At 48.6% G+C, this 26,615-nt stretch overlaps 2 protein-coding genes across 9 annotated transcripts; one reads left to right on the forward strand and one right to left on the reverse strand.

Annotated features, from left to right (window-relative positions):
• Window positions 1–1,316: 1,316 nt before the first annotated feature.
• On the reverse strand, window positions 1,317–11,755 carry slc6a4b (solute carrier family 6 member 4b). Of its 5 annotated transcripts, XM_055511680.1 has the most exons (16): window positions 10,646–10,917; window positions 10,309–10,420; window positions 9,416–9,678; window positions 6,597–6,906; window positions 5,879–6,013; window positions 5,564–5,783; window positions 5,310–5,448; window positions 5,089–5,223; window positions 3,784–3,887; window positions 3,366–3,493; window positions 3,180–3,292; window positions 2,792–2,923; window positions 2,619–2,718; window positions 2,441–2,541; window positions 2,179–2,346; window positions 1,317–2,091 (listed from the first exon to the last, which is right to left on the reverse strand). In XM_055511680.1, the coding sequence occupies exons 4-16, from the start codon at window positions 6,817–6,819 to the stop codon at window positions 2,011–2,013; spliced, it is 1,779 nt and encodes a 592-aa protein (XP_055367655.1). In that variant the 5' UTR covers window positions 6,820–6,906; window positions 9,416–9,678; window positions 10,309–10,420; window positions 10,646–10,917; the 3' UTR covers window positions 1,317–2,010. The 5 variants fall into 5 exon arrangements, with proteins under 5 accessions (XP_055367655.1, XP_029018111.1, XP_029018110.1 ...); XM_029162278.3 differs by lacking the exons at window positions 10,309–10,420; window positions 10,646–10,917 and adding an exon at window positions 11,452–11,755; XM_029162277.3 differs by lacking the exon at window positions 10,309–10,420.
• sgsm1a (small G protein signaling modulator 1a) lies at window positions 9,198–26,534 on the forward strand. 4 transcript variants are annotated; one of them, XM_055511664.1, is made up of 25 exons: window positions 9,198–9,321; window positions 9,444–9,487; window positions 13,873–13,948; window positions 17,084–17,246; window positions 17,425–17,577; window positions 17,665–17,732; window positions 17,913–18,058; window positions 18,142–18,279; window positions 18,373–18,497; window positions 19,008–19,075; window positions 19,151–19,314; window positions 19,646–19,781; window positions 20,492–20,621; window positions 20,989–21,053; window positions 21,125–21,270; window positions 21,341–21,469; window positions 21,549–21,731; window positions 22,204–22,269; window positions 22,409–23,521; window positions 23,602–23,726; window positions 23,900–23,982; window positions 24,078–24,187; window positions 24,270–24,366; window positions 24,643–24,810; window positions 24,934–26,534. In XM_055511664.1, the coding sequence occupies exons 1-25, from the start codon at window positions 9,303–9,305 to the stop codon at window positions 25,020–25,022; spliced, it is 3,804 nt and encodes a 1,267-aa protein (XP_055367639.1). In that variant the 5' UTR covers window positions 9,198–9,302; the 3' UTR covers window positions 25,023–26,534. The 4 variants fall into 4 exon arrangements, with proteins under 4 accessions (XP_055367639.1, XP_029018041.1, XP_055367640.1 ...); XM_029162208.3 differs by having other exon boundaries at window positions 9,200–9,321; window positions 22,472–23,521; XM_055511665.1 differs by lacking the exons at window positions 9,198–9,321; window positions 9,444–9,487 and adding exons at window positions 10,940–11,005; window positions 11,140–11,273.
• Window positions 26,535–26,615: the final 81 nt, after the last annotated feature.

Below are 26,615 nucleotides of genomic sequence, written 5' to 3' on the forward strand. Positions count from 1 at the left end.
CGGCCGACGTGGAAAGAAGGAGGCGGCGTCTGCCGAGCCGCGGGTCTCACCTAGATCCTGCCTCCGCAGAAGCTCGTACGCTCTCTCTGACAGACTGGAGTCCTCGAGCTGCCCACGGGCTAAAACCCCAAAACACAGCATCACAGCCTGGGAGGCGACACGCAGCATCATAGCAGCGATGGAGGCTGGAGGATGGTGATGGTGATGAGGAAGATGCTGATGAGAGTCAGACGAGTCTCCTTCCGCTGTCGGATCTGGGTCCTAAGGCCCGACTGATTAGTTTACAGAACGCTGTGAATGAACTAAATTTTACAGCTGTGTCTAACGGGTTGAACCTTTTCTGGCTCGAACTGTGTAAACGAATTCATTTAATAAAAGAATTTTTATTTGTATGTAAAGTAATTAGTTACTGCTAAAATCGCTCTTGAATGTCATATGAACTACGTTGTAGCGCATCATAAATTGTCATTGTTATTTATAATTTCAGTCAATCTAATGTGATTAATCTATGATTGATTTATGTTTTAGTGCAGTTGGTGAAGTAACATCCTCAGCGCCGCTCAGTTATATCCTATTATAATTATGTGGCACGACTGATATTTGTGGCCTTTAGTTTGATCCTCTGTAGAACACAAGAGTTCAGACCTCTACAAGCACGAGGGCTGATCTCAATAATATGCTAGAGGAGCCTAATGAATGCTAGCAAATGTCACTCACGGCGGCCTGGAGTGAAAAGTGGAGGCTTCCTGGATGATTTCATCCCAGCAAGAAAACATCTGACGAAACATATGAACTGTTATATCAGGATCTCTGAAGGCCTGCTAACATTAACTATAGTGAGCAGGGAGAGACACTGTCAGCCTTAACATGCTTTAACTGGGCATAACCCTTTTTTTCATCATACTAATCATAGTATGATTACCTAATCATAGGTAATGTTCTACTGCAGCAGGCTGAGCTACTACTACTATATTCTGTTGTATTGCACATGAAGCAGCTCAGGGCTCATACAGGAGAAATCATCTATTTAGCAGAGTCTCTTTTATGTGTCTCGTGCGCTTGCCTCTTTTCTACTTCAATGGCAGTGACTGACACAAAAGGGCTTTGATGTGCATGTCCATCACACAGCGGCTCGGCCGAGAATCATATGTTGCGGAGCGCTTTCTGCCCTCGTGTATGTTCACATGTGAAGCGAGTGCAGTGTGTCTGTACGGGGAATTTTTGAATGCTGCCGATCAGCCTTTAAATTAGAAAAGAAGTGAGTGCTCAGGCGACAGGGAACGCAAATTGTCTTTGACGCATAATAGTCAGAAATACTTTAATACAGGCCAGGCATTGAATTTGAAATATTATACATCACATATTTATGATGTTCATGTTTAACAAACACAAAATCCGTTCTGATCTGTTTACACAAACCAGGCTCCTACCAAGAACATTTTGGCTCATTAAATTATTATTATAGTAAAAATATATCCAAAAAGTCACAATATGCAAACATCTGACCAGCCTCTCAGATTTAGGCGGGTTAAAACAAAACACAATCACAACACAATCTGGAGCCAAAGGACTGATTTTTAATATGAAATCTACAGTTATACAGAAACAGGTGCACAGAGTTAAAGTAGCTCGTTCACATGAAAATACAAAGCATCCACTTTCTATGTAAAATAATGCAGAATTATTAGAAGAACATTGGATTTTTAATGTAGTGCTTCAGTTAATGTGACACTTGTGGGGAAAAAGCAACATGTTCAGCAGATCGATCCGATACAAGCACTGCGTTACAAACATAACACTGGCAAAAGTAGAAATATATAGAAATACACACGACAGCCTTCTAATTGAAAATAACATCAAGAACTGTGCCCTTCGTATTTTAGTGGTTGAAAAAGAAATAGAAAGCTTTGTGAGTGTGTGAAATCGAAGGCGGGTAACAGTCGTGGTGTCAGGTGACGTTCAGGTTCGGTAGCAAAGAACTGGGGTTCGAATGTGGGGCGGTGGGCGCGTTCAGGGCACGGCGGCCATGTTGAGGCTGTCCGGGTGCATGTCTGGGATGGTCCTCTCCGGCCTCAGGCACACCGCCAGCCTCTGGGTCACACGACAGCGGAGGAGGGAGGTTATTCACAGACAAAACCAATAGAACCTGTTCAGACGCCAATGCATCCGCCCACAGACCTGTTTGAGGGATCCCGGGGTCCACACCAGCTTGTAGACCATGTAGATGGGGATCCACATGAAGGAGGAGAAGCCGATGATGTAGCCCACGGTGATGCTCCAGTCCGGGTACTTGTAGTCAAACAGCGTCAGGGGCGGCGCTTTCAGCATGGAGCTCACGATGATGTACTGAAACGAGTATATCGACACATGTCGGTTCATATTCTTAAGTGCAGGGTGGGTACAGGGTGTTTTTGGTGAGTCATGGTGTTTAATGTCCTACTGCCAGAAACGCTGGGCTGATGGCGACCCAGCACACCTTCCAGAACAGACCCGGGGCTTTGCCCAGCATGGCCTGGACGTCGCTGCTGAACCTCTGGATGCCTGAAACCGGCGTCGGAGGAAATCCCGTTTTTATTATACAAACTGAATACCGGTCAATGAATCAGTCTCTGGTTTACCGTAGAACCAGGACACCGCAATGGCTTCAAGGAAGCCCACAGCAATGATGGAGCACCCGACCCCGAACTCCTCCAGCAGCTTCACCACATAAGCGCCGCCCTGCCAACGACATCTCACGTCACGCCACCGTACACTGAACGCTCGGGGGAGAGTTTGCAATGGACAAACGCACATTCGTGAGCGTGCTCAGGGAGCCCAAAAAGCAGACGAGCACCAGGCCCAGGACGAAGAGCTCGCGCCTGTGAGAGAGGTGATCCGGGTACTCGTCCAGCAGGGCGGTGATGATGGCCTCCAAGCCGCCGAACTGAAACACACGGAGGAGCATCACAGCGTTTAGTCTGCGTCCACCTTTAATGCGATGCTCAAAACACCAGCAGTACTTGCACGCCTGCACAGAAGAACTGAAAGAATGAATCAGAATAAAAGCTCTTCGGTGGAAATGAGAATCTGAAGTCTATTCAGCTTTATAGAATAATAGAATTTAAGGTCTGACTCCAGGCCAGTTGTAATTGAACTTGTGTGATTTCAGGCTGTAGTGTGGTGAAAGGGCCGCCTGGCACCGTGCTGTCCAGTCCCAGCGTGATCATCATCACAAAGAAGATGATCGCGAAGAAGGTTGATCCCATCATGTTTGCAATGGCCTCTGGGTACGTGATGAAGAGTAAACTGGGTCCTGGAAAGCAGGGGAACGACACACGGTGAGACCGGTGTGTGTGTGTGCGAGGGGTCAATCATTTCCCACTGACCTTTGTCCCTGGCTACATCCTCAACCTCCACCTTCCTCATCTCTGCCATGTAGCCCAGCACCGTGAAGATCACGAAGCCGGACACAAAACTGGTCAGACAGTTCACCAAACTGGTCACAATGGCATCACTGTTGAAGACACACACACACACACACACACACACACACACACACACACACACACACACACACACACACACACACACGCTGATTCATGCTGGGAGTCCACCATTAATCTCTCCTGCCCACAGTTTGGTATTTATAGCCTCCGTGTAGTATTCACCACTTCTGCCTCTGATATCTTTGACTCATCCACAAATAGATCGCTTAACACATTAACAGCTGTTTACTGTGAACCTACTGTGAAGGTCTTTACTTAGACCGACCAACCATATGCCGGTGGACCACTCAGCTCTTACCGGTAGCAGTTATTTGTGAAGGGGTTGTAGCTGGACAGAGCCAGAAGGACGCCGAAGCCTGGCCCCAGAGAGAAGAAGATCTGAGCCGCAGCGTCCACCCACACCTGGAACACAGAGCAGCAGATCACATCTGGAACACAGGAACGGATCACACCTGGAACACAGAGCAGCAGATCACATCTGGAACACAGGAACGGATCACATCTGGAACACAGAGAAGCAGATCACATCTGAAACACAGGAACGGATCACATCTGGAACACAGAGGAACAGATCACATCTGGAACATAGAGGAACAGATCACATCTGGAACACAGAGGAACCGATCACATCTGGAACATAGAGGAACAGATCACATCTGGAACACAGAGGAGCAGATCACATCTGGAACATAGAGGAACAGATCACATCTGGAACACAGAGGAGCAGATCACATCTGGAACATAGAGGAACAGATCACATCTGGAACACAGAGGAGCAGATCACATCTGGAACACAGGAACGGATCACATCTGGAACACAGAGGAGCAGATCACATCTGGAACATAGAGGAACAGATCACATCTGGAACACAGAGGAGCAGATCACATCTGGAACATAGAGGAACAGATCACATCTGGAACACAGAGGAGCAGATCACATCTGGAACATAGAGGAACAGATCACATCTGGAACACAGAGGAATCGATCACATCTGGAACATAGAGGAACAGATCACATCTGGAACATAGAGGAACAAATCACATCTGGAACACAGAGGAACAGATCACATCTGGAACACAAAGGAACAGATCACATCTGGAACACAGGAACAGATCACATCTGGAACCAGACCCCACCTGCTCAGCACCATTAGGAAGATTATTTCAAATACAGTATCTGCCTTTTATTGTATCAGGGAACATACATTTTCTTCAATGTGTGTTTAGAGCCGTCTGCACCTTTTCCCCAGCAGTGATGTGGTGTATCAGTAAAAATGTAGGTGCCACACAGCTGTTCAGATCTGAAGAGGAGCATTAGAAAGGAGAGGCCAGCGTTGGATGCTGGCGGGCGAGGCCTTTGTTAATGGGCAGAAAAACTAAACCAATTATGCATCTTATTATCCTGCTCTGTGGCTTATTTATGCATCTCATTTCATCTCATCCATATTCGCCTGCGACCAAAGCGCGGCGGAGCAGCGAGACGAGGCGAGGAGCTTCCAGGCGGATGCTCAGAGGACGGGTCACGGCAGGTGCCTCCTCCCGCCTGCGCGTGGAAACGTTTCGGGCGTTGGGGGGAAACCCTGAGACGCGGCCGCTGACTCACGCTGGTCTCCAGCAGCTTCTCCCACTGGGGCTTCAGGTAGAAGACCACTCCTCTCCAGGCTCCCGGCAGAGTGGCGCCTCGGATCAGGAGGATGAAAAGCACGATGTAGGGCAGGGTGGCGGTGACCCACACGACCTGGCGTGGATGAGACAGGTGAAGGGTCTGATGGGGATGAAGCCACATCCACATACAGTGGTTACTGTCAGGAAAATACAGTGCACCTTCCCTGAAGTCTTCACACCCTTCCAAAGGCTGAAATACACTATAGTGAAAATGAGAAAGAGGCAGAGCATCAGCTGCCAGCGAACGCCCCCGACGTTCCTCAGGCCTGAAGACTTGTGGATTTCAAGAACATTCCTCCTGTTGGGACAAAACACACACATGACCTCCCATAGAGGGTCGCGCCGAGCACACGCTTGTGATGTGGTGAGTCTGTTTTCATCTCGCCTCTCTACTCACACTTACATGCACTTACGTGTAAAATTCCTCCGCCGGAGACCTGGAGGAATTGGTCCAGGTGACGTTGTCCACGCCGAAGTAGTTGGTGCAGTCGGGAGTGTTCCACACGTTGTCACAGCTGGTCCAAGGCAAGATGGTGGAGAAGGAGGAGTAGAAGTAGAAGAGGGCCCAGGCGATGATGGTGTTGTAGTAGAAGGACACGTAGAGAGCGATGATGCAGATGGCGTAGCCTATACCTGAGCCACAACAGAGAGAAAACACCCAAAAAACACAAAATTCAAAATGAAAAACACACATTTCCCTGCATTTGAACGTCAGCGCGAGGCCTTACCTTTGAAGATAGGGCAGATGTGCTTCCATATGGATATGGCTCCGGTTCTGTGAAACTGCCCCAGCGCCAGCTCCATGTAAAAGAGCGGCACGCCGCCGAAGATGGCCATCAAGATGTAGGGGATGAGGAAGGCGCCTGCGGGGATGCACGCGTGGATCAAGCATTAACCGCAAACCTGTGGTTCACGCCTCCGGATTTAAGGACCGGGTTTAGAGCTTTTTGTTGATCGTTTTCCCCCGGTTTCTGTGGAGCGAAGTTCGATTCTCTTTTGACAACACAGCACATAAATTACGTACAGCAAGAAAATTATATTTTCCGTCCGAAATGTATGAGATTTTTTTTATATAAACAGAAACTGAGTGAACGCAAAAACTACTTGATTTCCGTTTGTTCCGTTTTCTCCCCTTTTTCCGTTTTGTTCGTATGTTTAATTTCAGTCTAAAGTGGTTTCATGACAAATGCACGTCGATTAATCAAATAAAAAAACCTAGATATTGTACTATTAAAATTGTTAAATATTCGTTCTGTCTGAATTGTCCTGCTTTTTATTGCAACAGCTGTTGACGTAAAGGCGTCGCGGCAGCTTCAGCACCATGGATAGTTTCTGCTCCAGTTTCGGTCCAACCGAACTTCGGTTTGTTCCTAAAACCGAGTCCCCACGCAGTGAACTCACACAAATCCCCGAACTAAGTTGACGACATTTCTCTCAACCACTTACCGCCGCCGTTTTGGTAACAAACGTACGGAAACCTCCAGACATTTCCCAGGTCCACCGCGAAGCCAATGACAGACAGGAGAAAGTCCATCTTCTTGCTCCACTTGTCCCGGGAGTCCGTCTGTGTGATGACCGGCACCGGGACTCGGTTGTTGGGGCTGTAGCCGGGTTTCGGGGAGCCGTGGTGGGTCAGACCGGCCATGACTGCTGAGTCCTGTCGGGGCATCGGACTGTAAAGTCGGAGCCAGAGGAGGATGCTGCTCCTGAAGTGATGACAGGGGGCAGTGGGCGGAGCTGCTGGAGCGGCAGACACCTGTCAGAGGAGGCAGATACGGAGCGTTGGGTTTTCCGCCAGGAGCTCAGTCTGGTCTTAAAGGCATCATCTGCATCTGCTGGACTTTCCCAGTGTGTGTGTATGCGAGCGTTTGACAGAGAATCATGTCTATTTATATTAAAGCAACAGGTTGTGTCTGTAATATATAAGTGATTAGGCTCCACCTACATCTCTCTTAGCAACACAATAGTAAAGTAATTAAAAAATCATTTTATGCAGGCGTAAACCTGGAGCCTGTTTAAAATCCTGATCGTGTCATCTTGCTGAAGGCAGACGAGTAGAATCCCAGCGGCCTCGTCGCTACAACAAGCAAAGGACAGCGCTCACCCCAAACCCTTAGCTCGTGTCTCGAAAGTAGATCATGGCATCAGGGAACATGTCCTTCAGCAACTCTGGCAAGCTGTTACTCTACATCTGCAGGATTTTCCTGCAATGGATGCAGAATCTCAGCCCAGATGCATTGGGTAATAATGTACCACTGCAGACGACGTGGAACCGGAACACTGGGTCAACACGTATAAAACGCAGGAGCAGCGGCCCAGTCGCTGACATCCGTCTGCTCACACATCGCCGTGCGTCTGACTGCTCATATCCTCCCAGGCAGGAGCGGCGGCGTGCGCGGCGTGCGTGTTACCGCTGGGATGTCGCCACGTGAAGCCTTCGATCGCTGAGCGGCATCATTTGCTCTATTAGTCCGCAGCCATGAACCCTCCACCTCCACAGGAGGAGAAGTGCTCAGCTGGACTGAAGGAGCCCGTTGGTTCATTTACACCACAGTGAGATGAAGAGGTGAACACACACAGTTCATAACACTTATTGACTTATTTTAGCTGCGTGAACTATGACGCGAACGGTGGCACATTCCTAGAAGGGCCTTTGGTTGCTCACTCGTTAAGGTGTGGTGGCCCCCGAGGGCCAGAGGCGGTGGTCTCCTCTAACCTATAACCCTGTCAGTCTGAATGGGCACATAGGCAGAAGGACATCAGACTGACAGGAGCCTCTGTTAGATGCCCTGGTGTCTGTTACCTCACGTCGATTCTAATCATATATGCGTGTGTTCACGAGGCCCTGAGCGCAGACTGACAGGAAAACAGACTCGCCGCTGCAGCTCTGTAGCTGGGCTGCGTTCTGGTGTAGTCTCCTCAGGCAGAAGCCCTGAATACACAACTCAAAGGAATACTGATGCCACGAGACCTTTGCTGAATATTATTTACTGTAAAACGACTACAATTAGTGAGTCATCCCAGGAAGGGAATCCTGGCTAAAAGCCGATCAATTGCAAATAAACAAATACTCCACTGATTTGCTCTTTGGACTTTACATTATATGGTTTGGGAATATTAGCTCTATGTGCCCATCCACACAGCAAATTCAGGAATTATGTTGGGAAGTATAAGTTGACCTTGTGTGGATCCACGCGTCTCTCCCTCTGTCATGTTCTATTACCAGGCCCTTGTTTCACCAGCTGATCTCCCTGACAGCTCATTCCTCCGGGTGTGGAGGCCTCAGGGCTCTGATGCGCTGAAGTCCATCTACGTCCTGCTCACGTATTACCTTTCATAGTGATTTACCTGAAGATGCTCCAGCTGAAAAGCTGTTGTCACGTTAAGATGGGATCAGAAACATTAAACGTCTGTACATTTTACCCTGGGTATAAAAAGGACACAGTCGCCATCTTCTGGGCAGTGTGAATTATTGGATCAATTATAAAATCATGACTGTCATAAAAAGGATTTTATGTGTTTGCATTATTGTTTTTGCACTTTTATGTATTATGTTTGATAGCAGTATGAAAACTGGAGCAATAGCTGATGGCACAGCGTCCATTTTTTAAGCATGCGTATTTGCAGAAACATAATAAATGTGTTTTCTTCATATAAATTTAAGATAATCTGCTTCATGCTTTAATTCCACAAATGTTCCTAAACCTAGATGCACTTGAGCAAAGGAACAGCAAAGTAACAGGTCCTTTTTGTTCCACTGCCTCATTCAGAGAGCGGATCAGTCCAATGGCTTTAATAACAGCGCGTACAAACTTTGACCACAAGGTGGCAGTAGAACAAAACATTTACGCGTCACTCCCTTTTAAAATCTGATTCGTTTGTTTTCCGATTAATTTATTAATCCCAATTAATCCATTTCATTTTTGCTGACGATATATGTTCAAAGTCAATAAACATTTTTACTTTTTGCGTCATGGTGAAGGGCGTTTCGAGGATTCACCCAAAGGTGTATTCCAGTGCTTGGACGTGCGCGTGGGACCCGCCGGTGTGTGACTTTAAGGGGCGTGTGCGGGGGGGGGGGGTGGAGTCGTGAGCCACATCGCAGAGTGGGAGCAGCACTCAGCTGCTGCTTTCAGACAGGAGACAGGATCCATGGCAACAATCATGGCAGGTGGGGGACACAGAATAGGAAGAACGATATCTGTCAAGTCCGCCCGTGTTCTTCGTGGAGGACGCGGAATAAGTGTGTTATGACGCGGACTCACTCTAATCCTGACTGTTCCTGTGTTTCAGAGGCAGAGACCCGTCAGAAGCTGCTGCGCACCGTCAAGAAGGAGGTGGGTGTTTTCGGCTCGGCACTTATCCGGTCGGAAAAGCAAACACTTTGCTTTGTATGAGGCCGAACAGTTGAACCCGTGCGCGCAGCTGATCGGCCGACGAAGCCGCGCTGACACTTTGTGTTTGTACTCAATGTTCTGTCTGGCAGCTGGATAGAGGAGGCTCCACGGTGCATGGTTACCCTCATCCCCTTTAAAAGATGAAAATTGTTATTAGTATAACAGGAATCAGTTAAGAACAATTAATTGTTGTTTCTTGTAATTGATCTTTATGATCAAGTGACCGGTAATTATTCTGGTGGATTTGCGACACGACAGGATCCAGATTGACTATAGTCAGTGTTGGTGATGTTTATGGCAGAGCACACGACCAGCCTTCTGCCAGGCCAGTTGGTGTGTGGAGAGGTTGTGTGGCGTTGAGAGGAAACACATATGGAGGCAAATATGGAAGGTGGCTCCAGTTCTGCGGGGTTTTTCAGCAGCCGGTGTCACTCATCATCATCTGGGAGCGCTGCGCCGACGCTGAATAACAGGGTTCAGTATAGATCAAATGAAATGTCACTAGCATTTAGTCTGGCTGACATTCAGCGCCTGCCGGTGGAGTCCTCCTGGGCTGTGGATGTGTCATTCTCAAGGCACGGGAAAGCATCTTTTTGTGTCACTTTTTATACCGCGATGTGTCAGGCTGAATAAAAAATGTTTAGAAACATAATGTAAAGTCAGTCATCCTCTCACATGGAGGCAACGGATGGTGATGCTGAGAGAGGAGAACATCAAACATCTGCTTCATCATTCAAAAAACATCTTACACGTATCCGTACAGTGTGTATTATTATGAACATGCTTCATGTCACAGTCATGGCTGGTGCTTCTCATCCGTCACCTGGAACCCGTTCACTTCACTTCAAGTGGCAGCGTTGCTGCAGCCCTGTACTAGTAAAGGAGTAAAGATTCTGAATGAGTCAGTCGAACCATTCATTAAACCATCTCACAGGGTAAACAAAGAGCAAGCTACCGCCTCCAGACGCCCCCCAGAGCTTAGATTTAGCAGCGTCAGTGTATAGTTATACACACGTTACAATGTCCAGATGCCCTTTGACCTTTAAAGCATCCTTACTGCTTCACCGTATGAGTGGACGGCAGCATGTTCAAACTCACTGAACTCCTCGCTCCGTTGCTAGCATGCTAACGTGCAACTGGAAGCAGCTAGAGCCCTCCACGCAACGCCACGGTAATAATAGAAACACATTCACGCAGTCACGGCGGGGACATTAAATATTAATACAGGGCCCGGCTTCAAACAGGTCGAGTCTGAGAGATGACGGCTAAATATCAGCTGCCATGTCTTCCTGCGCGCGCACGTTGTGGCCCGTGTGGCGGGTTTTCGTCTCCCTCCGTTTGTTCGGGGAAGGTTTTCCTCATTATCGCCGACGCTTCACTTAACATGTCCCCCTTTACCGGAAGCGCCCGGAACCCTGTGAGCCTCCCGTCAGTCACGCAGGGTGCGCCCTTTCCTGGGTAGACGGAGCCCTCGTTCCATCTGTTTTTGTTGACAATTACTGGATTTATTCATTTATTATTATATGTCGCATTTCTGCACGCTTCGTGTTAATGAATGGCTCTCAGCTGGTCTGTGCTCTGTTTGCTGTCAGCGGAGACCGGGCCCTTGTCTTCTGATTCGTTCCCTTCCCACCTGTAGATGGACCAGAGTTGTAGAGTGATTGTGAGCTCGTTTCATTCCCAGAGAACACCTCACACAGACCTGCTTCACAATCCTCACTAATCGGTAGGTGTTTATTTCAGATGTGTCCCGACGGCGATGCTGTTTGCGCCGTTCCCCCGTTAGTTTACAATTTCCCGCTGCTCCGTGTGGGCGACACCATATGGCGTCTCTGTGCTGCGCGTGCTCGCGCTCCCCTCGTCCAGCTGGTTGTGTGCCACCGGTCCACGCAGATATACAGTACCTGGACGCGCACCGTCAGCCAGGGAGCGCGGGGTGTCTGTGGAATTACCCACTGGCGCGACATTGGCTCGAGTCTCTGTTGCTCTGTCTGGCCCTGAGCACGCTCCTCCCTCCCTCCGCAAACACGAGCGCACACACCTGTGTTTGCTAAGGGAGCGCGAGGGGAGAGGGGCCGGTGGAAAGCTCGCGTGTCCCGCGCGCCAAGGCCCGGGCGCCAGGGTTCGTTCGTTTCCGATGCCCGTTCCTGCGGCAGGAGAGCGGGGACGAGGCTCGGCGCTGCGAGTGCGGAGCCGCCTCTGCCTGTTTAAATCAGACCCCAAAGCATCTTCACGGCCCAACTCGCACCTTGAGTCACGCAATTATTTCAGGTCTCTTGACTTTGGAACTTGGCAAAACAACCTCATGACAAAGGTTTAAGCGACACGGACATGATATTCCCGTGAAGGACCAGAGAGCCGCTCCGCTGGCCCGATCAGTGATCAGATTGTTTCTGTGTTACTTCAGGCTGAGTTGCGGCCGCATCGATTTTGTGGTGGGATCATTCCCGCTGCCTTTTAATGGCTTTGTAATTGTAATCCAGATAATCGAATAATAATGCAAGGAGATCCGTATCAGGGCTTCAGGCCTGCGCACACAACCATTAACGACAGGACTCATTTTTCCTCCTTCTCCCTTCATCATTAGAGATGATAAATACGGAAGGGTGGATGCTAATGGCTGAGGGTTTCTCTCTGGCTTTGATTTCTTGGCTCTGTAGTTGCGGGAGTTAATTGGAACATTCCTAAGATCTTTTATCACGTTGACTGATGCCTTCAGGCTACAGTGGTTGATTAGAGCGGATTCATCAGGCTTCACTGCTGCCGCGGAGACATTTAATCACCGCCGTCGTGCTCATTGTCTCGCCTGTTTGCTTCGGCGAGCGCGTACTTCGCCGTCGTATTTTATGGCTCCTTTAATTTGTATATTCAAGACAAATTTGTGCTTAACCGATAAGTCGTTGAGCCCACGAGGTGTGTGTGTGTGTGTGTGTGTGTGTGTGTGTGTGTGTGTGTGTGTGTGTGTGTGTGTGTGTGTGTGTGTGTGTGTGGCAGGAAGTCGTGATGATGAATGTGCCGAGCAGCTAGACGTTATTAGCGACTGTAATTGTGAGATGTCAGAGATGAATGAAATCTGTTGACGCATCTCCTTTGCCGGAAGTGATCAACTGCGCGACACGTGCCGTCGCCATGGAAACCGGCAGGTTGTCCGCGCTCCGCCGTAGAAATCCCACAGTGGCCTGATCCGTGGTCGAGATGAGGGAACGCGGAGAGGAGTCTGCGTCGTCAAGTTGGCAAATCACTTAGCTCTCAGTTTGTCAGTGTGTGCGCGTGCGTGCGTGCGTGCGTGCGTGTTTTCTTCCACATTGTTGTGATTATGAGTGGAGCAGGCGTGCATCACATCAGACTGGCACTGGCCCTGTTGTGTTGGCAGCATGAATCATGTCTGTTTATGCTGGAGATAACAATGCTGCTGATGCGAAGAGGCCGTCTCCACTCGGTGACCGCCGTCTAATGGCCACGTATGTCTGACTGAGGTTTTAACGGGGCACTGGTCCTAAGACTTGTGCTATTAAAGGTATTGATGCTATATAATGAGACCTTTTCCTTTTTTATCTAAGGATGAGGCCACAAAACTGAAATTTAGCTGAATATTAATCCTTGTGCAAAGCCAGTAATTTGGACATTAAACATATTGGTCCATAAAACTGTCTAACCAGAAACTGAGCTTATCTGCTCAGGACTTTATGATCAGGCTGTAGAACAGTGTGTGTAACGTGCCGGTGTCATGTGCTTGTTGTGGACAGACTCATTTTAAGCAGGAAATTGCAGGCGTCGTGCGTCGGACTGGAGGTCGGCATCCGTCGTGCAGATGCTGCAGCGGTGCCAACCCGGGGGGGTCTCCATAGCCACCGTTTGCCCCAACCATTGGTCTGTGTTGGTTGTCTGGTCACCTTGACAACAAAAACTAATTAATTAGCGTCACCTTGTGAGCACACGTCTCATGTTGTATTGGGTTTGGGTGAATAGAGCGGAGTCAGACTTTGAGGAGTTATAAACTATTCACAGGTAAAGGGGGGTCTGTGACGGGTGCTTGGATTTCACTCCACCCCTAAATGCACCACCTACATCTCCCAGCGGTCCTCGGGATGAGAGCCGGTGACTCATCCATCAACTTATCACGCACTCCTCCCACTCTCTGTGCCTTTTTAACTTTTCACCCATGAGCTTCTGCTTCTGTGAAATTTTCTAAATGCTCCAAACTATTCTGTAAAACATATGCACCGCTCCGCGTCCCAACAAGCGCCTTCACAAGCTGTGGGTTCCTCTGCAAATTGCATCATATTAATGAGTGAGTCACGGAACATCTGCTGTGTGTTTGACAGGTGAAGCAGATTATGGAGGAAGCCGTCACCAGGAAATTTGTTCACGAAGACAGCAGCCATATTGTTTCCTTCTGCGGTGAGTAAGCCGATGTACGGATGAATCACACGCCACCAAGTTGAACTGTTGAATTTTTAATCCTGTTACTTTCTGGATCATTCTGAGCCTCATACTGTAACACGTCTCCTTCTAAATGAAAGTGTTGGTCACCGTTTTCAGCTTCCAGAGCGATTCAGATCAGAGAAAAGATGAAGTGTACAGCGTTGGTAGTGTTAAACACAGATAAAGGCCATTTAAAGTTCACTTTTTCACCAAATGTTATGGTTTTGCCTCTTTCGCAGGGTGCTGCATGATCACTGCCCACATGCAGACGCTCACACTCAGATGTTGGCTCTGTCCAGAGCCGTAATCAGTAACAGGATATATTTGGTGTGTGAATAAAATGATTCTCAGCTCGCTGCAATGTGATATTTTTATTCGTTGGCAGCCATGTGTGCAGACAAAGACTGTTATTAACTCATAAGATGAGGCTCTCAAAGCCATTAAGATGTAGGACAATGTGTTAATGGTGTAGAAAAGCGAAGAGACGCAGGATCTTATTACAGCCAGAGTGAGAATTAATGAGCCGCCGCCATTTTAATGCTGGTAAATAAGTGCAATATGGCATTGGTATCACATATAGATTCAGTTGAAGCAGACGCTAAAATAATCCAGTGTCTTCAGGGGAGGAAGGAGGTTTATGCTGCTTCTAATATCATTATTTTCTTGGAGGCGTTGGTAAAAATGCAGCATGATTTCAGTTCCCCAGAAGAATGACGCCATTGAACTGAGGGTCTCAGTCAGACCCCAGGATTGGAGTATTATACAACCAAACAGGTTAAAATCTGTGTCATCGTGAGTCATAGTTTCACTGTCTGGATGTCACACGCGTTGCATTTTACGCTCACGCTGAGCCCTAACTTCATATACGATCATTTCACCCGTTGGAGCTCAGAAAAATCAACAAGACGAAGGACCATGCCGCAGAACGCTGCTCGGCACAGTGTGTTTCCTGCTCTGCTCAGGGCGCCTCATCAGAGCAGCCTGAGCCTCTTAATGTAAAATAAATTAGCAGTTCAGCCCGACAACCTATGAAAGTCGCCCAGTCGCAGGACGCTGGACATCCTGTCCTCCCAATAATCATCCTGCTGCAAATCAGCTGTTTTGTTCTCTTGGAGCATTATTCACCTTTTTTCATTACTATGTGATTACTCATGGTGTTGAGGGAATTGGATTGCTTTGTGTGTTCACATTACCAATTCCACGTGTGTGCTGCTGGTCGGCCTGAGACCCTTCATGTGCTGCTATCGCTCATCACGGTGGAGGTGCAGCGGCTCAGGACGAACCTCTGGCCTCTCGCCCGGCGACCTCCTCCTTTTGACTGTGATCTTCAGGCAACGTGTCCCTATCTCGTTACTAGACGCTGTCCTTTCAAGCGCGGCCTGTTTAGAGATGAGGGTGGAGGATGGGAGGGAAGCTCGGTCAGCTCACCAGGGAGCAATTAGCCCCCACCGCCGCGGCCCCTTTGATGAACTGCCCGGGCTGGACACCACGGAGGGAATGTGTGTCACACGCCGCCGCTCACTTCAGTTGTGAAGCAGGGAAAATTAGCGCAGTTCAATCGACACAGATAAAATAAAAGCCCTGTCTTTAATTTACCCAGTTAAAAATAGCACCGACTCTTTACAGCCTTTGCAGGTCGAAACTGTTCTATTGCAAATCTATATAGAAGATTGCGTGTATCTACAGATACAGAATCCAAGCTTCCATCAACAGCAGCACTGAGAGCTGATCCGCTTTGTGTCTCTTAATGCACTGATCTGCCACAGACGCAGGATGATTAGAGGTAATTTGCGGCGTTAGCTGCGTTCACCAGGGGCTGGACGGGATCGATGCTGCTCACATGTGGAGCATTAGATCTTACCTGCTGCTTCTAACAGATGCGAGGAGAGAAACGGAGCTTCGAGCCGCCAATGCATGTTCGCCTGCGTCCGCGTGGCGTCCGGAGCTGCAGTGCAGAAGCAGATTTGTGGAGAGACTGACGGCCGTGAGCGCTCGCCCCTGATTTAGACGATCTCTGAGGGAGTATCTCTGCAGCGCTGCCAAGACGTTGGATACGTCTGGGTAACAGGAGCTGCACAGTGTCGTACGGTGCTGTAGTGGAAGTGCTAAATCGCCTGAGGAAAAACAAACCAAAGCTACTTTTTGTAGCTTTTTGGTTTTAGTCACATATGCAAATGTGTTCTGAAATAAACATATTTCCCAAGTCTGCAATAAATTAAACATTGTTTGTGTTGCATCAGTGATCGCTGATGCTGAGGTTGATTTTATTTATAGATTTTCCCGGCAGAGGCTGTGGCACTGGGAATTTGTTTCTTGGATCTTAAAGATTTGGCAGTTTTCACCCGAGACTAGTTAGTGAAAATAAAGAACGAGTAGCGAGGACAAACTCTATTTGGAGACCTTTTGATGCTACACATTATTCTGACATTTAGCTTTGTGCTCCTTTTAATGATGTAGAGGCAAAAGCGAGTGGCGACACAAGGGGCAAAGTTGCCGAGACAGAGGAAGAAAGGGGTTCAAGTACAGAAGATGAGGGAGTATTTCACAGAAAAAGGGCGAATGGCACTTTATTGCCTCGGTGAAGTAAAACGCCGCTAACCGTGATCGCTCAATTACAGACGGACGGGACGGGAGCAGGAGAGACGCTGCGATAGAGAGGGATGTCGTGATGTCGATCAGTAAACCACCGCCCCTCGCTCGCTCCGCCTCTCCCCGATCTCGATTGCTCCATCAACAGGCGTTGCCACGGCAACCCCGGCCCTTTTCCTCTGACCCCGTGTGAGCAGAGCCGCAGGATTAGCCCTGGAAGGGAACTCAAATGTCAACGTGGTTCCAGGCGCTGCCACGTCGGCCCAAGGAGGGTGTCTATTTCTCTGCACGATCGATGCCCGAGTGTGTCATCATGATGTTGATCTGTGTGTTCACAGCTTAGTGGAGGCTCATGATGCGTATGTAAAAATGTGAGCTAATGACTTAGATAATGACTAGAAACTTTATTGTGCAATATGAAATGTTTGAACAAATACACACCATTTTAGGCTGAATATTAGTCCTGACTCCAGATTTATGCTAATTTCGCTCTCTTTTAACACTGTCCTCGTGTTTCCTCAGCTGCGGTGGAAGCCTGTATCCTGCACGGGCTGAGGCGACGAGCAGCGGGCTTTCTGCGTAGCAACAAGGTCGCGGCGCTCTTCACAAAGGTGGGGAAGAGCTTCCCCCCGGCGGAGGAGCTGTGCAGGAAGGCCCAGGAGCTCGAGCAGCTCATTGAGACAAAGTGAGTCCGCCGCACATCAAAGCTCGTTTGATTGCACCGGCAAAAGCACTGAAAACATGGAGGCCCGCCAACTTGAAAGCCTATTTTAATTATAAAATCTTCTAAATAATTTATATAAATCACTAATGTCGTGAGCTCCCCGAAAAGGCCGAAAACCTGCCAACGCGTCTGTCCACAGACGAAGCCAGAGCCTTCAGAGTCAAGACAGCATTCGCAAGATGCCTCGGCTGCCCAGCCTGGCCCCGCAGGGCGTCAAGAGCCTGTGGATCCGCACGGCGCTCTTTGAGAAGGTGCTGGACAAGATCGTCCTCTACTTAGTGGAAAACAGCAGGTACGACGATACGGGCAAATAACACTGTGTTCAGCTGGTACAAGGACTCCGTGTGCCCGCAAAACTCGCCTTTCGTGTGTCTTTCAGTAAGTACTACGAGAAGGAGGCGTTTCTGATGGACCCGGTGGACGGGCCGATCCTGGCATCGCTGTTAGGTAACTCAGTGAGCCTGTAAGAATCCGTGTGCTTCTATACAACAGTCTGATCGTCACGTGAGATCACGGTTTAAGGAACAGAGAGCAGAATGTAGTGAAGTAGTAAATCTTCTACTCTTTACTCTCTACGTCAAACATTTGTTTTCTGAGGTTAAACGTGCTGTTGGTTCCCTGTAACAGTTGGACCCTGTGCTCTGGAGTACACCAAGATGAAGACCGCCGACCACTTCTGGACCGACCCGTCCGCTGACGAGCTGGTGCAGAGGCACCGCATCCACGGAGGCCACTGCCGACAGGACTCCCCCACCAAGAGGCCCGCGCTGTGTGTGAGTCCCCGATCGCCGCCGCCGCGTCTCCGCTGCGCGTGCCGATCTGTGGCCGATGCCGTGTGTGATTTGCCTGTGTGCAGATCCAGAAGCGCCACTCCAGCAGCAGCATGGACGAGCGGCCCTCTCCCTCGCCCTCGGCTCGCGAATACGTGGAGTCGCTGCACCAGAACAACCGGGCGACGCTGCTGTTCGGCAAGAACAACGTGCTGGTGCAGCCGGTAAGCGCCCGCTGCCGCCTGGTCGCCCCCCCACCCCCCCACCCCCCACGCTGCTCTGTCCAATCCTAACATCCGCTCTGGCTTCGCTTTCAGAGGGACGACATGGAGGCGATCCCCGGATACCTGTCTCTGCACCAGGCGGCCGACATCATGACGCTGAAGTGGACGCCCAATCAGCTCATGAATGGCTCCGTTGGAGACCTGGACTACGAGCGCAGGTGCAAAATGACCCGACTGCAAATGGATTGTGACGACGGTCATTGTGTGAATCTACAAAGCCTGCGTTTAGTGTCAGTCCCGCTCTGATGAGGAGAGCATTGAATGTGTGGTGTAATGTGCTTCCCCACTGTCATGGAAATCCTCTGGATTATTTTTTCCACTGTGTCGCCTCTGATGTTTGAGTAACACTCTGGTGCGACTGAATAATGCAGTGCTTGTGTTTGTTTGTGCCTCAGAGGCTCAGAATCCTCCGCGAACGCTGCTGCCGCTGCGACTAGCCTTATTTTCAGCCCAGCAGCAGCTGCTTTATTGACAGAGACACTGTCACAGCCCTGGAACCACCGACCCATGTGCAAAGATTGATTATTGTCCTACGCATCTGCGCTTGTTTATTCAAGTGCCCACTGCTTCTGTTCTTTCTCCTTGAGTCTGAACACGTAAACGTTTGCTCTGTGAGTGTTTTCCCCTGCTTTTTTACCCACTGACATTTCGTTTGACCTTTTATCTAGCGTGTACTGGAACTACGCCATGACAATCCCTCTAGAGGACATCGTTTACGTCCACTGTCATCAACAAGGTGAGTAGCCCTCGGTCTCGTGGACGCTTGTGTTTTGAATCCGTCACCTCTTCCTCCCCGTGTGTCGCCTGGCAGTGGACAGCGGGGGGACGGTGGTGCTGGTCAGTCAGGACGGCATCCAGAGGCCTCCGCTCCGCTTCCCCAGAGGAGGTCACCTGCTCCAGTTCCTCTCCTGCCTGGAGAACGGCCTGCTTCCTCACGGCCAGCTGGACCCTCCGCTCTGGTCCCAGAGGGGAAAGGTCAGCGCTGGAGGTCGCTCTCTTCCAGAGAAGTGCATTCAGGACTAAATTAGTCTGATCTGATCAGCAAATCCATAAAAAAATGCCTTTGTATTCAGAAGATTGTTTCTGGATCCCCTGATCGAGACGTGTGTGTCTGCACCACGAAAAGTAATAACTGGATGCTTTTGTTAGTGTATGAATAACTTAGTATCTGCAGCTAAGCTGCATAATACAACACTCACACATGCATATTCAGTGACTGTTAATAGGCTGAAGCCTGTATTTCACATGAATGACTTAGCTGGGCTCTAATGGTTCCATATCTCTTATTATCGTGTTGTTCTCGCAGGGAAAGGTGTTTCCTAAGCTGCGGAAACGGGTTCCTCAGGGGTCTGGTTCCACGGAGTCGTTCTCCGATAAGGAGGAGGACGAGGCCACGGACTACGTCTTCCGCATCCTCTTTCCAAACAGCCAGTCCGAATTTGGTGAGCGCCTTATCTTGTGAGCTCACGGGCTTCTCCACATTGTTGCATTGGTGTGAAGCTGTTGCTGGTTGTCCGTTGCAGTGACCGTAGCCCATCCTTCCCAAATGACCTCCTCCCTCCCCCTTCACCTGAGCGGCCAGTCCCCCTCCAAAACAGGCAGCCTGGTCGTTCCCAAGAGGTTCTGCAGATGTCCTGAAGCGTCCCCCCCGCCCACAGGAAGCAGCTGTAACCCTGTCGCTCCTCTGCGTGTCTGTCCATCTGTCAGCTTGCCTCGCTTTTAATTCCCTGCGTCAAATATCTTCCCGGCCCGTTCTGCGCCTCCGGCCGCGTTTATTGATGTGCCTCGTTATTAAAGCCGCTTCCACTCGCTGTCACCTTGTGTCGCTTATAATGCGTTGCGATACCTTGCGTAACCTTTAAACAGCTGATGGGAGGACAGGCATTCAGTGAATATGGCGGCGTAGTCCGGAAAGTCCTTCCCTCCTTGATTCACCGCTGTACGAATGCAACTGGATCTGATGTGTTCATTCATTCTGCTTTGTTTTTAGACTTTATCTTTGCTCTACCAGGAATCATGCACTAACAAATTGAACCCTGAAGCGCAACTAATCAGCATAACTCAGCTCACGCACACTTGTTTCCAGCTTTCCGCTGCTTGACACGTCTTAAAGCCGCGAATTAACAACGATCTTGTGTTTGCTTGGACGCAGCGACTCAGCCGGATCTGATGGACCAGGGAGCCGCGCTGTGGCATCCCACTCTCAGGAAGTCCTCGTGTTCCTCCTGCTCCCAGGGGAGCTTCTCTGAGGGGATGACGTCCAAGGGATGCAACCACGAGAGGTGAGGAGCTGGCACACAGCTCGGGGGAGTGAGGAGGGTGAGGAGGGTGAGGAGGCGTCCCTTAGTGTCAAGGAAAAAGGAAGACAAGGTGTTATCACCAAGACAATTATGCGACATTTTCATGTGTTGAAGTGATAATCAGGCAATGAACTGGCAATGAACAGCAGCACACAATAGATTTTCATTTAAATATTCAAAGGTTAAACCCAAGATTGTAATAAGCTATGCATTAGACGTAGTATCGCGCACATTCAGGACAATCAAGAGAACGTCTTATTGGGGTTTGACGAATTTGGTCTTTTAGGGAGGAGAACCCGATCGCTGTGTAATTTCTCAAATGCCCTTTGCCGTGTGCCTGTCTCTCCAGGACTCCACTGAAGCTGCTCTGCGACAACATGAAGTATCAGATCATCTCCCGGGCTTTCTACGGCTGTACGTGAGCACTGCAGGTCTTAGTCAGACGCCTTGGGGGCCGTGCGGTAACTGAGTGTGTTGTCGAGCAGGGCTAGCGTACTGCCGCCACCTCTCCACCGTGCGCACACACCTCTCTGCCCTCGTCAATCACGCCATCGTGGCGCCGGAGGTGCCGTGCGACGCTTCCAAAGGCTTCACCGCCGACGTGTGGCAGACGTTCCTTCAGGACTGCAAGGTAGGACTCCCAGCGTCAGTCCGCATTCACTGTCTTCTCATGGAGCCACTCACGCCCTTAACCTCCTCAGGCCTTCAAGGAGCAGGAGCTGCTGCGCCTGGTCTACTTCGGCGGCGTGGAGCCCTCGCTGCGGAAGGAGGTGTGGCCGTTCCTCCTGGGACACTACCAGTTTGGGATGTCACAAGCAGAGCGGGACGAGGTCCGTCGCGTTCAAAGCCGCCGCTTCCACCCGAGCGCCGTTCACGCATGCGCTCACTCTCTGACTCCGCCGTCCGCAGGTGGACGAACGGGTCAGGGCGCTCTACGACCGGACCATGCGCGAGTGGCTCGGCTGCGAGGAGATCGTCCGCCAGCGGGAGAAGGAGCAGCACGCTGCGGCGCTGGCAAAGTGCTCCTCTGGGGCGAGCATGGACGGCGCTGGTCAGAAGATGGTGCATCATGACTCCACCGTCAGCAATGAGGTAAAGACGCAATGTATAGACAGAGGTGCCTTTAAGATTTAATATGTTTGTAGCCTGACACTGATGAAAATGGATGAGAAGGAATAATGTTTTGGGATTTCCAGGACAGAAACAGGATTTTCTATGAGGCCTACGTGAACAAACAACACAATAAATGCAGCTGTGGTCGTACACTTGACAAATATTATCACAAAACTGCTGTCAATCTATATTAGATCTTTATGAAACTGCTGCATGGCCTACAAATGAAATAGCTGCACAAACTCCCTTCCTAAACTCCAGCTCAGGTTCCTTGTAATGATTTTGCTTTCTTCTTCACACCACTGATGACAGCACTGCCACCAGGTGGTGTTCATGCTGTGCTGGATGAGTGTCTGCGGCTACACAGGCACATGTGCACCAAGCTGTCGTCGCTAAATATGATCATATATTCTGACATACTGGCCTAAATGTCTTTTTTTGGTCGTCCCAGTCCTCCCAGAGCTCAGACAGGCAGAGCCTCGCTCACCTGCAGAGCGACTCCAGCAGCAGCACGCAGGTAAAAACATGGCATTTCAAAGCATCCCATCAGCAGCTGTGTGTTAATGTCCTTGTCTCTCAGTATATGACTCAAATGTTGCGTGTGACCTCATCGTTTTGAACCAGTCTTCCCATGCCTGCGTTCTCTCTCCTGCTAGTTCTTCACGTCCTCCCATCCCTTCCCCTGGAGTAGCCTGCTTCCCTTTGGCTTGTTCTTTCAGGTGTTTGAGTCCGTGGAGGAGGTGGACCAGATCGAGACCGAGGCCAAGAGTGAAGAGGCCAAACAGGTGCCGAAGATGCCCAACGGAGCGCTGCAGAACGAGACCAGCTCTCCTGACTCCGGACACCCGTCCTCACGCAACTTCTCCATTACCTCCGGCCTGTCGGACGGCTCGCTGAGCACAGAGGACGGCGCCGCGCCCGATGCAGGCCAGAAACCTGCGTGTGTGCCCCCGGCATCGCAGAGCCCTGTCAAACCTGCAGAGAGGGAGAGTGGAGGTCAGACAGAGGGCAAAGATCAGGAGAAAGAGAACGCAGTCAGAGAGCATGCCAAGGCAGAGGCTGTTCAGCCGTTAGAAGAGGGGCTGCAACCTGAAACACAAGGAGTAGATGAGCAGTCAGAAGCCAAGAATCTAGAGGACGCCAAGATTGAATATAAAGACCAGGATTCAAGCACTAAAGGGAGTCGATCTATAGATTCTGAGGAAAAAGGAAAACGTGTTGGTACTGATACAGAATCCAAACGAGGCCTCGTTGAGCAAAGTGTTCACACCTCAGAAGTGAGGACTGAAGGCTCGTCGAAGCTCCTGCAAACCGATGTGGAAAAGAATAAAGAAGATAAATTAAAGACAATTAACCCACAAGAGGTTCTACTGGTGGAAGGAAAAGGAACTGGAGTGGGAAAGGATCTCGATTTCCCAACAGACGTGAGGGCGTCGAGGGGAAGAGACGCGTACTTGGCCTCTCAGAAGGACGAGCCCCAGGTGATGACGGAGTCTGATGAGTCTCCTTCAGCCATAGAAATGGAGGAGATCCCCAAAGCCAAAGTGTCCATGGTGCCTTGGAGCAGGAAGGGACTTTGTGAAGCCTCTTCCTCTGAGGACTCAGCCCCACACGCGGAGCTCAAGCAGCAGGAGCGAGGCAAGCTCAGTCCAGAGGGCGCTGAGTCGCTCCTGTCCGAGGAGCCTGAGATGGAGAGTCTGTACCCGCACTTCGACGCTGACGCCACGAAGGCAGTGGGCCCTCAAGGCTCCGCCGGGAGCGGCTTCTCTGTGCGTAGGAAGGAAAAGTCATTCTGTTTCAAGCATTCTCGAGTGTGTGCGCTTCATTTTTGCGTCTTTGTTTTTTTCAGCAAGAACTTTTGGACTTGTACACGTTGAACCTGCACCGCATTGAGAAGGACGTCCAGCGCTGCGACAGGAACTACTGGTACTTCACACCAGCCAACCTGGAAAAACTGCGCAACATCATGTGCAGGTACCAAAGGAGACGTAATAAAGCAGCGAACTGACTGAAATGACTATTTTACACAGATGTAACCATGAATTCCTGAGTTTTCTGGACGGATGGCGAAATATAGATATAACAGCTTGATGTGGAAGGTAGCACATGACTCATAAAGTGCCTCTCTCTGGGTTGTGTATTCACAGCTATATCTGGAGGCATCTTGACATCGGGTACGTGCAGGGCATGTGTGATCTGCTGGCGCCACTTCTAGTCATTCTAGACGATGGTGAGTCAAATTGTTGACTTGACATTTGCTGTATTTTTACATGTATCGATGAAGTTTGCCCACACCGTCGTCTCTCTCTCTCTCTCTCCTTCCAGAGGCCATGGCTTTCAGCTGCTTCACCGAGCTCATGAAAAGGATGAATCAAAACTTTCCACATGGTGGAGCGATGGACACTCACTTCGCCAACATGCGCTCTCTCATACAGGTGACGCGGAGGCAGCGGGGTTGTAGTCATTATTCATGAAATGAGAAGCTTTTTCACGGCTCCCGGTTCGCTCTCTGCACAGATCCTGGATTCCGAGCTGTTTGAACTCATGCACCAGAACGGAGACTACACCCACTTCTACTTCTGCTACCGCTGGTTTCTCCTGGACTTCAAACGAGGTAAAGCGTCAACACAGTTAGCGCCAGTCGGAGGAGGAGGAGATTCACCATCCATGTGAATGGAATGCCAAATCATTTGGCAGCTTGTTAGCAAAACATGCAGGAATGAAGGTTTGGAAAGTGTTTCAGTCAGATACAGTTCTGGAAATTAAGTCTTGGCAGTCGATGGTTAAATAATTGGCATAAACTGACTATAACTACACCGGGCTTTATAGAATCCACCTTCTCAGTTGACAAATGCTGCCTCTCTCATCTTTGCTCGGCTTCATTTTCCAGAGCTGGTGTATGATGATGTTTTTGCTGTCTGGGAAACCATCTGGGCGGCCAAGTGTGTCTCCTCCAGTCACTTTGTCCTCTTCATCGCTCTGGCCCTGGTGGAGATCTACAGGGACATCATCCTGGAGAACAACATGGACTTCACAGACATCATTAAGTTCTTCAATGGTAAAGCTTCACAGCTGATTATATCCATATGCATGCATTTTGGTTGAACATCTTTTACATTACATTTGTCTGACGTTCCTGCATTACCTGAAAGATTAAACCTCAGTGTTTTGTGTCTCGCAGAAATGGCCGAGCATCACAACATAACGCAGATTTTGACCCTGGCCAGAGACCTGGTGTGCAAAGTGCAGATGCTGATAGAGAACAAGTGATTGTGCTTTTTTGTTCTTCTCCTTTCCTTCCAAGTCAAGTGTGAACAGCTGTAGCAGCACAAGATTCACACACACACACACACACACACACACAGTCACACACACACATACACACACACACACTACACAGAACCTTTACAATCACAGGTTGCTGCTATGAGCTTTATTGAATGTATATGTTATTTGTGTTGTCTACAGGTGTACAAGAATATTACGCTTAATATTTGTCAGTATAAGTTCAAGTGAAAACAAGTGTAACTTACGAACTATTCAATTGCTAAATATTTTTTGTCTGAAATCCCATAAGTGTAATCTTAATCCGAGTGCTCTTAATATTTTGAGATACAGAAGGTTTTAGCTGCGCATTTCAAACCAAAATACGGAGTTGAATTCAACCAGAGACTATATTTATGAAAAAAATATATTGTGATAATCGTTTATATAATATTTTATTAGTCACTCTACAAGATTACAGTTTACATATATCAACAGTTTGCACCCAACTGCTGTCTGTTAGTAGCAGAAAGAATGTTTAATTTTCTTTAAGCACAATAACTTAAAATCATATAAATTTAAAGTGATGACTTGATTTAGGACATTCTTGGGCCTGCAGCTCAAAGCGAAACCAATTTTAACATATTTAAGACACAACTTTAACAATCATATAGCTTTTATCACCACACCAGTGATTTAGCATCTGACAGTGTTTTTTATGTGACTGAACTGCCTCGCCTGCCAAATAGTATGTGTTTATTTGTTGTGTGTCTGTTGTAATGTACTCAAAAACGCATTTAAATAAGGAGAGTTAAATTATGTTACACCTAGTAAAATGATAATGTTTGAATGATGTATGGATTTCTGGGTAGAGATTCATAAGAAGGAATACATGATTTAATAAGTTGAGTTTTATTTTATTACTTTCTGGTGAGTTAGTGTATGTTTTATGAATCGCTTCGTTTTTGTCTGGTGCTTGTTTTAGCTTCAGTAGGATTGTAAATAGGGAGACTGGACGATGACATGACAGTGACCAAATACAGTGACAGATGAAAATGGAGGATACAGTATGAATTACAAATTTTATTTATTATGTGGAAGATGGTTTCTCTATTTTGGTGATCTCGGGCTTGTGAGGACACAAAGATTTATGACTCCCCCTTAACTTATCACTAGTGTTCATCTCAGTTATTAATATTAATTCCTGCCTAACTTTACTCACTTATTATTTAAGTGTTGTTTTCCAGATGTGGTGAGATGAATTACGTTTAATACTGATGTCCCGTGAATGCTTTCTGCTTACTCAAAACCTATTTTAAATTATGGTAACATTTAATGCAAATGTATTTATTTATTTTCAGTTAATTTCAGATGCTGCTTTGTTTGTAAAGCCAATTACCTTATTTTGTGGCAAGTTCGAAATGTGTATCAGATTCTTTATATACATGTATATAAGCTATATACGTGTGTATATATATTAAATGGTTTATGTTTTTGTAATAAAAAATTAAAATGGAATTTTCATTATTTTTTCAAATATATATTTTCTATGACTCCTGTTGTAGAAATCTAAATAATGGTAAACATATTGGCAAGTAG

This window comes from Betta splendens, chromosome 9, assembly GCF_900634795.4.
Source record: "Betta splendens chromosome 9, fBetSpl5.4, whole genome shotgun sequence".
Lineage (NCBI taxonomy): Eukaryota > Metazoa > Chordata > Actinopteri > Anabantiformes > Osphronemidae > Betta > Betta splendens.

Coding starts and splice junctions, on each gene's coding strand:
- slc6a4b (XM_029162278.3), bottom strand. CDS start 6,819: ATGCCCCGACAGGACTCAGCAGTCATGGCCGGTCTGACCCACCACGGC. Junction 2,542..2,618: donor TGCGGTGTCCTGGTTCTACG/GTAAACCAGAGA, acceptor CGCCGGTTTCAG/GCATCCAGAGGTTCAGCAGC. Junction 2,092..2,178: donor CCCCGGGATCCCTCAAACAG/GTCTGTGGGCGG, acceptor CGTGTGACCCAG/AGGCTGGCGGTGTGCCTGAG.
- sgsm1a (XM_055511664.1), top strand. Junction 17,733..17,912: donor GATCCTGGCATCGCTGTTAG/GTAACTCAGTGA, acceptor TCCCTGTAACAG/TTGGACCCTGTGCTCTGGAG. Junction 18,059..18,141: donor CCAAGAGGCCCGCGCTGTGT/GTGAGTCCCCGA, acceptor GCCTGTGTGCAG/ATCCAGAAGCGCCACTCCAG.